This window comes from Diabrotica virgifera, chromosome 8 (genome assembly GCF_917563875.1).
Source record: "Diabrotica virgifera virgifera chromosome 8, PGI_DIABVI_V3a".
Classification (NCBI taxonomy): domain Eukaryota; kingdom Metazoa; phylum Arthropoda; class Insecta; order Coleoptera; family Chrysomelidae; genus Diabrotica; species Diabrotica virgifera.
Genome location: NC_065450.1, coordinates 2,699,550 through 2,717,343, shown reverse-complemented (window position 1 = coordinate 2,717,343; position 17,794 = coordinate 2,699,550). Strand labels below are relative to the sequence as shown.

Genomic DNA, 17,794 nt, shown 5'->3' with positions numbered 1-17,794 from the left:
ATTATCTGCACAACTTTATAAAAATTGTACTTACTTTGATTTTACCAGCGGGTAAAATCTTTCTTGTCCTTAGTCAATGTCATTACTTTTGTTTATTGTTGACACTCAACAAATTGCAAAATACTTTTAATAAAAAAAAGTAACCTCTGCGCCGAAGAAGAAACGATCACACAAGAACCATCATTAGAAGAAGTAAAAGACATTATAATGAAGGGGAATATGTAATGGAAAGGCACCTGGAAAGGACGGAATAAATCTAGAACTAATAAAATACGGAGATGTATTGCATGAAAAAATACACGAATTGATTAAGAAAATATGGAAAGAGGAGACATTGCTGAACGAGTGGGAAATTGAACAGATATAACAATCCATAAAAAAGGAGACCAGCATGAGTGCAAGCACTACAGAGGTATTAAACTATTAAACGTTGCTTATAAAATATTATCATCAATAATACAAAAAAGATTAACGGATGAAACAAAAAATATCATAGGACAATACCAATGCGGTTTCATAAAAGGCAGATCAACAACAGATGCAATACATACCATAAAACAAATCATGGAAAAAGCACACGAACATCAACATGAAATAGAAATATTATTTATAGACTTTGAACAAGCCTTTGACTCAATAAAGAGAAAGGAAATAATGAAAGCCTTAAAATATCAAGCAGTAAGTAAAAATTTAAGAAACCTAATAAAAATGTCAATGAACAAATCAAAAGTAAGTATTCTAACAAAAAAAGGGGAAACAGAAGAATTTAAAATAAATAAAGGAGTGAGACAAGGTGACTCACTGTCAGCTACACTATTTAACCTGACAGTAGATTTTGTGTTAAGAAAGATTCACAATTAGTATAGTATAGTTGATCCAAAAGGTGGCATAACCCAGACATCCAAAGTGAAAGTTATCTTTCAACACCAAATTGTTCTATATGGTGCACACGATGTCCAGAAAAAAGTCAGACCATTTTGAGCGTCGGGTTTGGGGGGAGAGGGGGGAGAAATCGGTAAATTCGTAGTTTTTAAAGTTTTTCGCCAATATTTCTAAAACTATGCGGTTTAGCATGAACAAACAACCCTCTATACAAAATTGTTCTACATTAAATTTGAAATAAAAAAGGCCCTATGCATAATCTTTCTAAAATGAATGGTTCCAAAGTTACGAAGGTAGTATAGTATAACTGGTCCAAAAAAGGCCTAACCCAAACATCCAAAGTAAAAGTTTTCCTCCAACACCAAAATGTTCTATATGGTCCACATATTGTTCAGTAAAAAGTTACACCATTTTGAGCGTCCAGTTTGGGAGGGAGATGGGAGAGAAGCCGGTAAATTAGTAGTTTTTTTACGTTTTTCGTCAATATTTCTAAAACTATGCTTTAACGTAAACAATGTTATATACAAAAATGTTCTACATGAAATTTAAAACAAAAAATGTTGTATACATAATTGTTATAAAATCAACGGTTCCAGAGTTACGGAGGGTGAAAAGTCGAGGTTTTCGATACTTTTTATATTTTTTGGGCAATATTTATGATATAACTATACCAAAAACCCAGACATCCAAAGTGAAAGTTATCCTCCAACACCAAATTGTTCTATATGGTCCACATAATGTTCAGAAAAAAGTCACACCATTTTCAGCGTCGAGTTTGGGGGGGAGAGTCGGGAGAAATCGGTGAATATAAAAAGTATCGAAAACCTTCACTTTTCACCCTCCGTAACTCTGGAACCGTTGATTTTATAACAATTATGTAAAGAACCTTTTTTGTTTTAAATTGTATGTAGAACATTTTTCTATAGAACATTCCTTACGCTAAAGCATAGTTTTAGAAATATTGACGAAAAACTACTAATTTACCAACTTCTCCCCCATCCCCCCCCCCCAAACCGGAAGCTCAAAATGGTGTAACTTTTTACTGAACAATATGTGGACCATATAAAACAATTTGGTGTTGAAGGAAAACTTTTACTTTGGATGTCTGGGTTAGGCCTTTTTTTGGACCAATTGTACTATACTACCTCCGTAATGAAAATTGGGACCATTCTATGGAAATCAAATGTAGGATAGAGAAAGCAAGATCTGCATTTCAAAAAATGGCAAAGTTGTTCAAATGTCATGATTTGTCGATACCCATAAAAGTCAGATTACTACGATGTTATATATTTCCTATACTGTTGTACGGAGTTGAGTCGTGGACTCTCACAGACGCCACCTGCAAGAAAATTGAGGCTTTTGAGATGTGGCTTTACCGTCGAATCCTGAAGATATCTTATACCGACCACATTACTAATGAGGGTGTTTTGCTGAGAATGAAAAAAGAAAAAGAGCTGTTAATCAAAATAAAAACAGCCAAAATCGAATACCTCGGTCACATCATGAGGAACAGTGAGAGATATGGACTGCTGCAACTGGTCTTGCAGGGAAAAGTAGAGGGAAAGCGAGGACCAGGAAGGCGAAGGATTTCCTGGCTGAAAAATCTACGAACGTGGTTTAACACAACAACTACAAATCTTTTCAGAGCAGCAGTGTGCAAAGTGCAGATTGCCATGATGGTCGCCAACATCCGAAACGGATAGGCACTACAAGAAGAAGACCTCCGTAACTTTGGAACCGTTCATTTTAGAAGGGTTATGCATAGGGCCTTTTTATTTCAAATTTAATGTAGAACAATTTTGTGTAGAGGGTTGTTCATGCTAAACCGCTTAGTTTTAGAAATATTGACGAAAAACGTAAAAAACTACGAACTTGCATATTTCTCCCCTCTCCCCCCCAAAGCCGACGCCCAAAATGGTGTGACTTTTTTCTGAACATTATGTGGACCATATAGAACAATTTGGTGTTGGAGGATAACTTTCACTTTGGATGTCTGGGTTTGGGTCTAACTATACCATACTAAATGGAAACCTAAGAGCATCAGGTTACCAATTAATCACCTATGCAGATGATATAGCGATAGTAACAAAAACACGAAAAATCATGAAAAAATTATTAATGGAGATTGAAGAAGAAGGAAAGAAGCCGGGACTAAGAATTAATGAAAAGAAAAGATAATTAATGTGACTCGGAACAGCAGAACAAAACAGAGAGATAAGGATAGGAAATAAAAAATTCGAGGAAGTACAAAAATTTAAATACTTGGGTGTTCTGATAAACGACAAAGGGGAAAGGCAAAGAGAAATTAAGGATAAATGAACGAAAGCTAATAAGAACAATACTGGGTCCGGTGAGAATCGAAGAACAAAAGTATAGAAGGAGAATGAATAAAGAAATTTTAGAAAAATTAAATGGAGAAGATATAGTAAACAAAATAAAAGTACAAAGAACCAAATGGTTGGGTCATATATGGAGACAAGGACCAGAATGAGTATCAAAAGCTATGATATTATGGCAACCAGGAGGAAAAAGGAGGCGTGGTCAACCCAGATCGAAATGGTTAACTGAAGTAGAGGAGGACCTAAGAGGGGCAGGAATTACAAAATTGAAAGAGAAGGCAATAGACCGGAAGAAATGGAGACATATTAGTGAACAAATACAATGATCATGGGGACTGATTCACCCTGTAAAATGGATCTAGAAAGCGAAAGCGGCGAAACCCCACATGGGGTGTTAAGCCATATGCTATAACCGCTATGCTAGTAGACACACAGGCACATTGAGCTAAAATAGCCCTGGACCCTTTACTTGTTGCACTGTATACTTTTATGCCTAGAAGTAAAAAGATTGATCCTACACAGAAAAAGCCCCTTGACGTATAAGAAATATTAATGTGGAGAATATTCGAGATGTCACTGATTAACCTAGAAATGTCTAGTGATGTCTAGAATATCAGAAAACGTATATAAACACAGAGAGTTGCTAGTTTATAGAACAGTTGTATTTGAAGTTTATATATATTTTTTAAATTGACATATTATCAAATGACAACTATATTTATAGTTATATAACTATATTTATAGTTATAGTTGTCATGGGTTTTCATGTGTAAAAGTTATAAAATACATGACATGACGGTCACATAATATGATAGACATGAAAGTTACATGTGAGAAAGGCCCGATTAGCCCATAAGCCTATCAATTACATAGTTACCTGTGTGTCTACTAGAGTGGCGCTTACTGTATGTTAATTGTTCAATGTACAGAGAATTAACAGCAAAACAAATAATATTAAACCAATTAACAATAAACAAACCTTTCACAAACTTCCATACTTCTCATGAAATATTTGTATGCAGCGTTCAAATTGTGATCAGCATCTGCCTGTGTCTCTAAATATGTAGTTAGATAAATATGCCCAATAGTAGCATATGCCCTTTGGATCTCCTCATTATTTTTTTCAGAAGCTGCTATATCTGTAATAGAAAATAATGTTTCATACTCATTTTACTAAACAAAACAGTTTCTGTGAAAAATATGGACTGAAAATGAATATAAAAAAGACCACATACATGATAATAACTAAGAAAACAAATGTACAAAAAAGCATACATTTGGAAAATGTACAAAGAGAAAGGGTTGATAAGTACAAATACCTATGAACCTGGATTTCAGACAATAATGGTCAAACAACAGAAATAAGCGCCAGAATAGAAACATCAAGAGATGGTTTGTAAAAACTTAAAACAATTCCCTGCAACAAAGCCCTTAGATTAGAACTGAGAGTAAGATGTCATGAGATGCTACATATTTTCGATACTGCAATAAGGATATGAAAGCTGGACATTGATAGGGCAGTCAATGAGAGCAAGAACAGGTTATTACCTCCGAATTCTATCCTACTGCATGGATTTTAATGAAATTTTAGGAATAGCCTGAAAATATCTCCTTATTCAAAGTCTACCCTTGCCGATGTGTGCTTTTGTCTTGGGAGTGGTTCCCACCCCTTCTCGGGGGTGGAAAATTTTTTGGTTAAACAACTACGGAAGTTTCTAGAGAACCTAATTCTAAGCAAAAACTGTTCTATAATTTTTTTTCCAAAACTAAATACTTTTTGAGTTATTCGTGGTTGAAAATTGGCCATTTTCATTGAAATATAACACCTTTTCAAACGGTTTTTTGCGAATACCTTAAAAGCAATACTTTTTGAGTTATTCGTGGTTGAAAATTGGCCATTTTCATTGAAATATAACACCTTTTCAAACGGTTTTTTGCGAATACCTTAAAAACAATGCATCTAACTAAAAAAATTATACAGGGTAACCCGAAAAGATTGGTCATAAATTATACCACAGATTTTGGGATCAAAAATAGGTTGATTGAACCTCACTTACCTATATACAATAGTGCACACAAAAAAAGTTACAGCCCTTTGAAGTTACAAAATGAAAATCGATTTTTTTTCATATATCGAAAACTCTTTGAGATTTTTTATTGAAAATGGACCTGTGGCATTCTTATGGCAGCAGCATCTTATAAAAAAATTAAAGTGAAATTTGTGCACCCCATAAAAATTTTATGGGGGCTTTGTTCCTTTAAACCCCCCCAAACTTTTGTGTACGTTCCAATTAAATTATTATTGTGGCACCATTAGTTCAACACAATGTTTTTAAAACTTTTTTGCCTCTTAGTACTTTTTCGATAAGTCAGTGTTTATCGACATATTTTGAATATTTGTCGAATCCACCACATATTTGTATATGGTTAAGTACGATTATAGAGACCTGTTAATAATCTGAAAATTTATTTATCATTTGCATTTTTAGGTATATTTTGAAAAAGAAGCCACATCTCGATAAAAGGTGACTTCTCAAAAAAAGACTAAGAGGCAAAAATGTTTTAAAAACACTGTGTTTAACTAATGGTACCACAATAATAGTTTAATTGGAACATACACAAACGTTTGGGGGCTTTAAAGGAACAAAACCGCCATAAAATTTTTATGTAAATATATTAAAAAAGAAGCCGTATCTCGATAAAAACTGGATTATCAAAAAAATACTAAGAGGCAAAAAAGTTTTAAAAACGTTGTGTTTAACTAATGGTATCACAATAATGAATTAATTGGAACGTACACAAAAGTTTGGGGGGTTTAAGGGAACAAAACCTCCATAAAATTTTTATGAGGTGGACAAACTTCACTATAATTTTGTTTTAAGATGTTCCTGCCACAAGAATGATACATGTCCATTTTCAATAAAAAATCTCTAATAGTTTTCGATATATTGAGAAAAATCGATTTTCATTTTGTAACTTCAAAGGGCTGTAACTTTTTTTATGAGGACATTTGTACTAAGGTAAGTTAGGTTCAATCGAACTATTTTTGACCGCAGAATGTGTGGTATAATTTATGACCAATCTTTTCGGGACACCCTGTATAAAACATTTTTGTAGCTCATAAAAAAACAAAGAGATTCGTTCCTTCTTCAATCTTCTAGTTATAACACAAAAAGAGATATGTAGGTAAAAAAGAGTTTGTTTTTTTGGTGCATGTTTAAAGAAGTGTATTCAACTTGAAATAACAGAGAAATGGTCGATTTTATGTATATAATGCTACCAATACCTTTTATTGTGCTTGAAAAGTCCTTTCAAATAAGCAATATTAAATGTCGATTACATTCAAACTAAGCGAGATATGCTGCAAAAAATTGATGACTAACGAATTTTAAGAAAAAAATTGAGAACTATATTTAACCCCTCACCCACAAGAATTTAAATGCATCGTTTTCCTTCTACAATACATTTTACTACAGTGTCATTTTTATGTTCAAATAGTTGAGCGGGTTTAAAATGAATGGTTTTTGAAAAAAATAAGATCAAATTATAGAGCGCATATTTAAATTTTCTTAAAAATCTTCTTTTTCTCCATGTAACTTGAAAACGATAAGAGATACTGTTATAAAAAATAAAATCAAATTGTTTATCTAGAAGAAACCTTCATTTTTGTATGGCATCTTTTTTTGCATGTCTTATCATTTTCGAGTTACATGGACAAAAAGGAAGATTTTTAAGAAAATTTAAAAATGCGCTCAATAATTTGATCTTATTTTTTTCAAAAACCATTCATTTTAAATCCGCCCAATTTTTGAACATAAAAAGAACACTATAGTAAAATGAATTGTAGAAGGAAAACGATGCATTTAAATTCTTGTGGATGGATGGTCAAATGTACTTCTCATTTTTTTGTTAAAATACGTTAGTCATCAAATTTTTTACAGTTTATCTCGCATAGTTTGAATGTAATCGACATTTAATATTGCTTACTTTAAAGATCTTTTCCAGCACAACAAAAGTTATTGGTAGCTTTATACACTTAAAATCGACCGTTTCTGTTATTTCAAGTTAAATACACTGATTTGAGCATGCACCAAGAAAACAAGTTTTTTTCACTTACCACATCTCTTTTTGTGTTATAACTAGAAGATTCATAAAGGAAAGAATCTCTTTGTTATTTTATAAGCTACAAAAATCTTTTATATAATTTTTTTAGTTAGATGCATAGTTTTTAAGGTATTCGCAAAAAACCGTTTGAAAAGGTGTTATGTGTTTCAATGAAAATGGCCAATTTTCAACCAGGAATAACTCAAAAAGTATTGAGTTTTCGAAAAAAAATTATAGAACAGTTTTTGCTTTATTAGTATTAGGTTCTCTAGCAACTTCCGTAGTTATTTAAGCAAAAAATTTTCCACCCCCAAGGAGTGGTAACCGCCCCCAAGACAAAAGCACACATCGGCATAGGGTAGACTTTGTTTCATGGGCTATTCCCTACTTACTGTGAAAATATCACGTAAATCGATATAATAGGATAGAATTCGGAGCCACATACACTCATTGACTGCCCTATGAAGCAAGAACACATAAATAAGCTATAGTCATTTGAAATGTGGTTTTATAGGAGGATACTTAAAATAGAACAGAAGAAAGAAGAAAACGAACACAGAAGTATTGTGAGAAATGGGCAAAGAATATGAAATACTAAGCACAAAAAAAATAAGAAGTTACAATTTCTGGGAACTGTAACGAGGCACGGTGTTCACGAGGAAATCTAAATAAAAGTTGATCGAACCCCCTATTTTTTTTGCTTTTATCCCTTGTAGATCAAAAATACGTCAAAATTAAAATCGGCTACGGGGCACTTTTTTGCGCATGCCTAAAAGAAGATTTTTTCTATTTATTTTTCTGTTTTTTTATTTTTCTTTATCTGTATAATCGGATTTTCATATATTTTAATATGTGCGAGTATGCATATGATATGTATACACACTCACACATATACACACAGACATACACATACACACACAAATATACCGGGTGTTGAAAATTCAAACGGCCATAGGAAACAATGGGGAATTCTAAAGTCTTGAATTTCTGCTTCCCTAATTATTTTAAATCAAATGTCATGAGAAACTATTTGTAGAGGACTTGAAATCTGTATTAAAAACAAATCTTAAAATTGTTCTACGAATTAAACACATTTCAAAATTTTGCAAAAATATAAATCAATTGTCAGAGAATTATTGCCATGCCATGCCACATTGTTTGATTTGCTTGTATAGAATATATTGCTATGTAGAAATGCGTTCAATGTGTGTCCCCGTTTAGGATTTTGCCCTCTTCAGGATAGAGAATTATTAGTCCAATCGACCTCCAAAAGTCAGATTTGACCTCTAAAAACCCATACGAACTAGCTGAATTTTGTTTTGGTAACCCAAAAATGATGCAAAAAAGATTGCCAGTCCTACCCCCGGGCTTCCCCCTAAAACCACCCGTCGTAGAGGGAGAAATCGAAAACTTCATATTACCAAGAATATGTTTACGCCGTATAAAAAAATGATTCAAACAAAATGCAGCTCAGATATTGAACAAAAATATTTGTTATCATTTTTTGTGCAGAATGAACTGTTCTTTCAGAAACAACGCTTGAAGCGACCGGCGATTTTAAATGTCAGTTACGCTCGCGAACTCAATTTTTTAAATAGAATTTGTATCAACTAGACTAGACGGTCAAAATTCAATATCTTTTGATCAGAGCGTCCTTTTGACAAAAACCCAAATGCATTTTAAAGATAAAATATGTTCAGCTTTGGTGTCTAATTTTTGTATTTTGTAGCAAATGAAGTCAGTTTGTTCATAAGATTTTTAGAGGTCAAATCTGACTTTTAGAGGTCGATTGGACTAATAATACAATTATTTTACATTTTTACAACATTTTGGAATGTGTTTAATTCGTAGAACAATTTTAACATATATGTTTTTAATACAGCTTTCAGTCCTTTACAAATAGTTTCTCATGACTTTTGATTTAAAAGAATTAGGGAAGCAGGAATGCAACAGTTTAGAATTCCCCATTGTTTCCTATGGGCCGTTTGACTATTCAACACCCGGTATATTTGTGTGTGTATGTCTGTGTGTATATGTGTGAGTGTGTATACATATCATATACATACTCACACTTTTTAAAATACATGAAAATCCGATTATACAGATAAAGAAAAATAAAAAAACAGAAAAATAAATAGAAAAAGTATTCTTTTACGCATGCGCAAAAAAGTGCCCCGTAGCCGATTTTAATTTTGACATATTTTTGATCTACAAGGGATAATGCAAGCATAAAAGCAAAAAAAATAGGGGGTTCGATCAACTTTTATTTAGATTTTCTCTTGAACACCGTGGAGGGACAGCGATATGAAATGCTAAGACTGATAATACAGGGAAACATAAAAGGAGGAAGGAGTGTAGGAAGAAGGAGTGTCATGGTTGAAGAGTTTAATTAAAGGACTGGTTTAAATGCAGTTTTATAGAACAAACTCTTCAGAGCTGTGGTAATAACATTGTTTATGTAGTAATAGTTGGTCAACGTAACAAGTAAATTTGTTTGATTCTAATTGAGACAGTTACAAGATGTCACCACCATTTCTGTCAATGTTGCAATGTCAGACGCAACTATGATAAATTCAAAATGCATAGACACCAAGTTAAATACGACCCTATTCATAACACACCAACTCGCATACATATTAAGAAAAATAAATATATGGAAGAATATATTTAGAAATTAAATGATACCATGCATACTAGCATACTACAACATTATACACATAATAGCATGACATCATTAATTTACCCAAAGGTATAATCATCATAAGACATAAATATTCGGAGACTTCAACCTTCCGGAAGCTTCATGGGATAACAATGAATCAGGTGTCCTGGTGAATTGTCCTCAAGATTCACATGTATTGTACTTAGCTGAGTTTTATGGGTTCTTGAATTTTTTCCAGATGATTAATATTCCAAATGAAAGAAATGTGTTTTTAGACTTAATATTTACAAATGTTTGTGATTTACAAGTAGCAAAAGCTTCAGATCCGATTTTTAAAAATAGTTATCATCACATAAGTTACACTTACAATATTAGTTTGTGTGAACGTCAAGGTAAGTCATTAGAATATACTGAATTTTATCATGATTTTGTAAACACAGACTATGAAGGTCTTAATGACTATCTTTCAAAGATACCTTGGGAAGACCATTTGAATTTGTCAAATGATGATGCCTTAACAGAATTTTACAACATACTTAATATGTCACTATCATTGTTTGTACCTCTGAAAAGATTTAGAACTTCTAGTTATCCAAAATGGTTTGATGCCAACTTGCGTTATTTAGTCGTACAGAAAAAAATTGCTCATAAAAATTATTTAGCTTCCTGTAATCAAGAGGACTATGCGATTTTCTCAGAACTTAGGAGATTGTGTAAGGATCTATCAAATCAATGTTATAACACTTATCTGAATCAAGTAAATCATAATTTATGCAGTAATCCTAAGTACTTTTGGCAGTTTGTAAACAGTAAGAGAGCATCAAATGATTTACCAAACAGTATGTACTATGGTAATGCTATAGCAACAAACGAACAACAGATTGCAAACTGTTTCTGTCAATTTTTTTCAACAGTTTATTCGCCACAATCAAATATTAATAACTTGGAAGTAAAGGGAAACAACAATCTTTGTATACCTAATTTTTCAATATCAGTGAAAGATATTTTCAACAACATTTTATCTCTACCCAATAAGTTAAGCAGTGGTCCAGATGGTATTCCCGAGTACTTTCTAAAGAACTGTATATATTTACTAACTAATCCTTTATATCTTCTTTTTGAGTCATCATTAAAGACATCAGTTTTCCCAACTTTATGGAAGCACTCTTATATTTGCCCAATTTTTAAATCAGGTAATAAACAAGACATAACAAATTATCGAAGCGTTTGTAAACAATCCTCTATACCAGCGTTTCCCAACCGGTGGGTCGCGACCCACTAGTGGGTCGCGGCGTGGCTCTTACAGTAGCTGAGTGACGTACAGAGTACAGAATAGCGTATCATCATGGGCGAGGGATGGGTCGCGAATATGAAAAAATATCGGAAGGTGGGTCGCCAGACATAAAAGGTTGGGAACCACTGCTCTATACCAAAACTTTTTGATAGACTAATGCACGATCAATTAAAATTTTATTGTAAAGAGCGTCTAATACACAATCAACATGGATTTTCTCAGAATAAATCAACGGTAACAAATTTAATCTTTGAACAAAAAATATTAAATGCGTTGGAGAATAAAAGTCAGATGGATACTACTTATACTGACTTCTCCAAGGTATTTGACAGAGTAGATCATAACATCTTATTAGGAAAATTAAATGCTTTTGGCTTCAGTCATCAATCCTTACAATGGTTCAATAGCTTTTTAAGAGACCGCACACAACAGGTGAGAATAGGTTGTTTTAATTCAAATATAATGGAGCTCATTGTTTACCTTTGTTATTTAATATATTTGTGAACGATATATCAGAATGTTTTATATATTGCGATTTCCTGATGTTTATAGATGATTTAAAATTATTTAAATCCGTAGATTCAAAAGTTGATGAAACATTAATTCAAGAAGATTTAGACAGATTGAGTATTTGGTGTGAGAATAATATTTTGCATTTAAATGTTGCTAAATGCTGCTATATAAGCTTTTTTAGAGGTAATAAAAAATATGATACTTCTTACACATGAATATGATACTTCTTAATGAAAATGAATTGTCTTATGTTAAAACAATAAGACTTAGGAGTCACATTTGATGAGCAGTTGCGTTTTGTGCAACATATAAATAATGTAACAGTAAATGCAGTAAAATCTTTGGGCTTTATCATTCGCAACTGTCTGAGACTATCTGTATGGGCTTTAAGAACGGTATATTATGCTTTGGTTGTATCTAAAGTGGAATATGCATCTACTGTATGGTCTCTACAATACAGTATTTCTCATGATCATTTTTCAGTGCGTAACAAATGATAGGAAAAAGGGTAAGTCCGTGATAATACACATTTATGACATTTATTCTAACATGACATTTTAGTTAAATCTGACAGTTGTCACATTTTATTTTCAATTTGGAATAAAAACAAATCAAAAGTGTTTCTTGCATTTATAAAATGGTATTTTCTTTGATTTGTATAGTCTTATAAATGATACAGATTATATTTGTAATATTATTATCTAATTAAAAAAAAATTATTTTTTTATTATGGCGCCATCTATCGACAACTAGAATAACTAGAATAAATGTTATAAAAATGTCACTGACGAAATGTAATCACTGACGTGCCTTTTTTTCTGTCACATACAATTTAATGCGTTAGAAAGAAATCGAAAAACTGTGACGCACTGAAAGATGATCATGAGAAATACTGTACCATGCTCATTCTACTACGTTGGAGAGATTGCAGAATAAATTTTTGAGATATTGTGCATACAAATTAAACATACGCATTACTAATCATGATTATACCTATATTTTAAAAACACTCAACATGAATTTATTAAAAACTCGACGAGATAACTCTGATTTGGTATTTGTGTTTAAATTAATAAATGGTTTAATTTGTTGTTCTTAACTTCTCCAATCTATTAATTTATATGTTCCCTCCAGAAGTCTCAGACATGTTGATTTGTTTTATATACCTTTTCATTGAACAAACTATGGTATGCATTCGCCCATTGAGCGAACACTAAAAATTATAAAAGAGAATAACTTGGAAATGTTTGGTCTCCTTGGATGCTTTTAAGAATCAGATTAAAAGAGCTTGACAGGTACTTTTTTGTTTTGTCAATCCCAAATAGACTACTTCATGATAAGGAAAGAAGACATACGTGAATGCAAGGACTGCATGGTAATAGTTAGTGAGACAGTAAGCCAACAACATAAGCTGCTTGTTCTGGACATCGAAGTAAAAAGCGAAACTAAACAAAAATATCGGAGAGGACCACAAAAAATCAAGTGGTGGAAGGAAGGTCTATTCAGGGAAAGAATAATAGAAAAAATATGTTGGAACATGAAAGGAAACCCTAACATAATTTGGAGAAAAATGGCCAATATTATTAGAGAGACGGCTATTGAAATACTTGGGAAAACGTCAGGAAAGAAGTTTGAGGATAAAGAGACTTGGTGGTGGTCAAATGAAGTACAAGGAAAAATAAAAGAGAAGGGAAAATTATATAAAAAGTGGCAAGAAACCAGATCGGACATAGATCTTCAAAACTATATGATCGAAAAGGAAGCGAAAGTAGCAGTAGCAAAAGCTAAAGCAGAAGCATATTCAAACCTATACGACCAACTTGATACCAGGGAAGGTGAAGCAAAGATATATAAAATAGCCAAACAGAGAGCAAAGAAAGCAAGAGATTTTAATCAGATTAGATGTATCCGAGATGAAAATAATAAAATACTAATTCACGAAAAGGATGTCAAAAAGAGATGGAGAAAGTATTTTGACAGTTTATTAAATGAAGAATTTGACAGACAGCCTGTGGAGTTAACGGAGACAGAAACAGCAATGGTTACCAGAATAACAAACGAGGAAGTGGCTCAAGCGCTTCAAAAAATAAAGAAAGGAAAAGCAGTTGGACCAGATGATATCCCTGGGGAAGTATGGAGAGCATTGGGAGAGACAGGAATAACTTGGCTAGCAGGTCTATTTAATAGTATTATGGAAGTTGGACAAATGCCAGACGAATGGAGAAGCAGTATATTAGTACCTGTCTACAAAAATAAAGGAGACATACAACAATGCACAAACTACATGGCTATAAAACTACTTAGCCACACCATGAAAATATGGGAGAGAGTAATTGATAGACGGATACGTGAAGAAACCGAAATATCCGATAATCAATTTGGCTTTATGCAGGGCAGATCAACAACAGATGCAATTTTCATTGTAAGGCAACTGATGGAAAAATACAGGAATAAGGAAACCAACGCTCATATGGTATTCATTGATCTTGAGAAAGCATATGATAGAGTTCCTCAAGAGATTCTGTGGTGGGCACTCAATAAGAAAGGAGTCCCTGGCGAATATGTAAAGATTGTGAGAGATATGTATGAGGGAGTAACGACTAGTGTTAGAACAGGTGTGGGAGAGACTGATAAATTTCAGGTGAAAGTAGGATTGCACCAAGGCTCTGTGCTTAGTCCTTATTTATTTTCATTAGTTTTGGACCAGATAACAGCGAAACTACAGGGTAGTATTCCATGGTGCCTAATGTATGCTGATGATGTAGTGTTAATAGGAAATAGTGAAAGAGACTTAGAACAAAAACTGGAACAGTGGAGACAAGCTCTGGAGGAAAAAGGTTTAAAACTTAGTAGGACAAAAACAGAGTATTTGGAATGTTCATTTAAAGATGGAGTTACTACAAATAAAATGGTATCTTTGGATGGTGAAATGATTGTGAAAAGCAATAGTTTTAAGTACCTAGGATCGGTATTACAGAGTAATGGAGAAATAGATGGAGATGCAGAGTGGTGTGTTGTGTGACAGAAAAATTCCAATGAAGCTGAAGGGAAAATTCTATAAAACAGCTATAAGACCGGCTATGATGCACGGAACTGAATGTTGGGCAGTGAAAAAGAAAGAGGAACAACGAATGCATGTGGCAGAAATGAGAATGCTTAGATGGATGAGTGGAGTGACAAAGAAGGATAAAATTAGAAATGAGTATATTAGGGGAAGTCTAGGTGTGGCACCAATTGATGCCAAAATGAGAGAGCATAGGTTAAGATGGTTTGGTCATGTTCAATGTCGAGACGTTAATCACCCAATACGAAGAATAGCTGAAGTGCAGATTCCTGGAAGGAGTAGGAGAGGAAGACCAAAGAATACCTGGGGGGAGACGATAAGGCAGGACATGTTGGTAAAGGGGATTAATATCGATATGACTCAAGATAGAATTGTATGGAGAAATGCAATTAGGGAAGCTGACCCCTCATAGGGATAAGGCAAAGAGAATGATGAATGATGATGGCAGGTACTTTTTTGTTTATTTTAACTGATTTGTGTAATAGATGTAATATGTTTAATGGATAACTATTAATATTTCGTTTTTGTTTAATGTGTAATTAAGATTTATTTTATTCTAGTTTAGTAGAAATTACAGAGATTGATTTTATACTGTATGTTTCAATCTCGTATATAAATAAATAAATAAATTATATTCTTCCATATATTTATTTTTCTTAAGAGGATCAGTACGTATTTTCGGCTGAAAATGCTATTCAAATGGGGATTCATTTTTTTCGAATCCTGAGAAAACTAATAAGTATTTTTGAAATATTTAAACGCAGAACGAAAGATTACGTTATTAGCGAGGGCCAAAAGTCCCTGAGAACTTCTATAATGTTTATTTTAATAAGTTACAGGGGTGAAAAACTAAGAGAAAATTTAGTGTGATTTTTAATTTCAAATATCTCATTGAAAATAAACTTTTTATTTTTTATTCTAAGGGACTTTCGGCCCTCGGTAATAATTTAGTCTTTCATTTTGCGTTTAAATTTTTTAAAAGTATTTATTAGTTTTTTCAGGATTCGAAAAAATGAACACAATGCCGTGGTAATATTTTCCAAACCTATCTTTGTCTTACAACGCACTCAGCCGAATATAATATTGTCAGCATATACTGTCAGTCAGACACTGACAATCAGTGACAATTTTAAATATTTGACATTGCATCGGGAATATTTGAGTTATTGATTAAATATTATTGTTATATAGTGTATTTGATACATAATTGATTTAAGACGTGAACTTAATAAAAAGTTATTTATTGTGTATTATTTGTGGAAGATCCAAGCAGAGAATACATCAGGATAATATATTCTGTGATCCAAGTATTTTGTTGTAAAGATGTTCAAAATTGTAAGCGTTCCATAATAACAATATATTATTAAAAAATCACTTTAACATTTTTCCTCTTTTCTCGATTGAGTATTAGTTTTTGTTGTACAAATAAATTGTTACAATCACTGAATACATAGTTAGTAAAAAAATTTTCACATTTATTAACTGAATTAATAATTTGCAATTATAAAAATAACAGTTATCCAAGAACATTCAAAAGCCATCTCTTTAAATTAATGATGACATTTTCAAGTAGAATGACATTCTAGTAATGTTTACATATTCATATTAGTGTGAATTTTACTACACATAATTTGCCGTGTAAAGACAGAAAAAGTAGTGACACCCGTAAAATATTTGCTAATTATGTACCCATAGCCTTAATATGTATGCGAGTTGGTGTGTTATGAATAGGGTTGTAATCAACTTGGTGTCTGTGGATTTGTCATAGTTATGCCTGACATTGCAACACTGACAGAAATGGTGGTGACAGCTGTCTCAATTACTCCTTAGGTTGACCAACTATTACTATATAAACAGTGGTAATAGGGTAAAGATAGTGATGATGATATCCAAGCTCCCATTAGGAGACAACTCTTGAAGACGACACAGAGTAAGAATGTGATATAAAATTTTCGTGTAATACTTACTGAAATATATTTTCTGATGTTTTAAGGCTTTTTTAAAATTATGTAGCCCCAAATATGCTTCCCCTATAGCTCGGTTGGCTTTGCCGTATTCAATCTGATTATGTTCTAATTTGTAGACTTCCGCTAGCGTCTTAAATTCTTCAATGGCCTGTTGAAATCGACCACTTTTCATATATACGTCTGAAAGATCTGCACAAGTTGAAACCAGAAGCCTATTGTTTCCTTCATTTTGGGCTGTTCTTTTGAGTTTTTGAAGTTCTAAATAGCCTAATATATAACTATTATTAAATTCTCATAACAAAGGAAAATTCAATTAAATATTAACGCGAAAGACATACATAAAACAGAAAAAACTTTAAGAGACAAATAAAAATAAAAAAATTATTTTGAAAGTTTGTTTTCTTAGATTATCTATATATTTTACACTTACCTGTTTCCTCCATATTAAATATAAAATTATTGGTTCTACTTAATTTAGAATTTTGGTTTTATTCCTAATTTATTTCATCATACAAGGAAACAACCCATATTAAGCTGCACCCCCCACCATGGCGAATAAAGTTCGGACTAGGCAAAAAATTTAGTGCTATTTATGTGCTAATTAGTTGCTCTATTCCGAATTTTGTTGCTCAAACCGTTTACCAGGAAATCGCGTTGAAAGTGGGGGGGTGCAGGTTAATGTAAAGCTGCACCCACCCACACCGAAAAAAGCTCAAACTTCTTGATTTTTTTTGGTGATAAATTTAGTGCTATTTATGTGCTAATTAGTTGCTCTATTCCGAATTTTGTTGCTCAAACCGTTTACCAGGAAATCGCGTTGAAAGTGGGGGGGTGCAGGTTAATGTAAAGCTGCACCCACCCACACCGAAAAAAGCTCAAACTTCTTGATTTTTTTTGGTGATAAATTTAGTGCTATTTATGTGCTAATTAGTTGCTCTATTCCGAATTTTGTTGCTCAAACCGTTTACC

At 32.7% G+C, this 17,794-nt stretch overlaps 1 protein-coding gene across 1 annotated transcript in view; it reads right to left on the bottom strand.

Moving 5' to 3' along the window:
• Positions 1-17,347, bottom strand: part of LOC126889715 (tonsoku-like protein) — a 94,770-nt gene extending 77,423 nt beyond the window's left edge. Inside the window, exons 1-3 of the mRNA XM_050658249.1 lie at positions 17,256-17,347; positions 16,826-17,092; positions 4,201-4,360 (exon numbers count right to left, since the gene is read on the bottom strand). Of these exons, the coding sequence (XP_050514206.1) occupies positions 4,201-4,360; positions 16,826-17,092; positions 17,256-17,268 (440 nt within the window). The 5' untranslated portion in view covers positions 17,269-17,347. The remainder of the gene's footprint in view (positions 1-4,200; positions 4,361-16,825; positions 17,093-17,255) is intronic.
• Between the last annotated feature and the right edge of the window lie 447 nt (positions 17,348-17,794).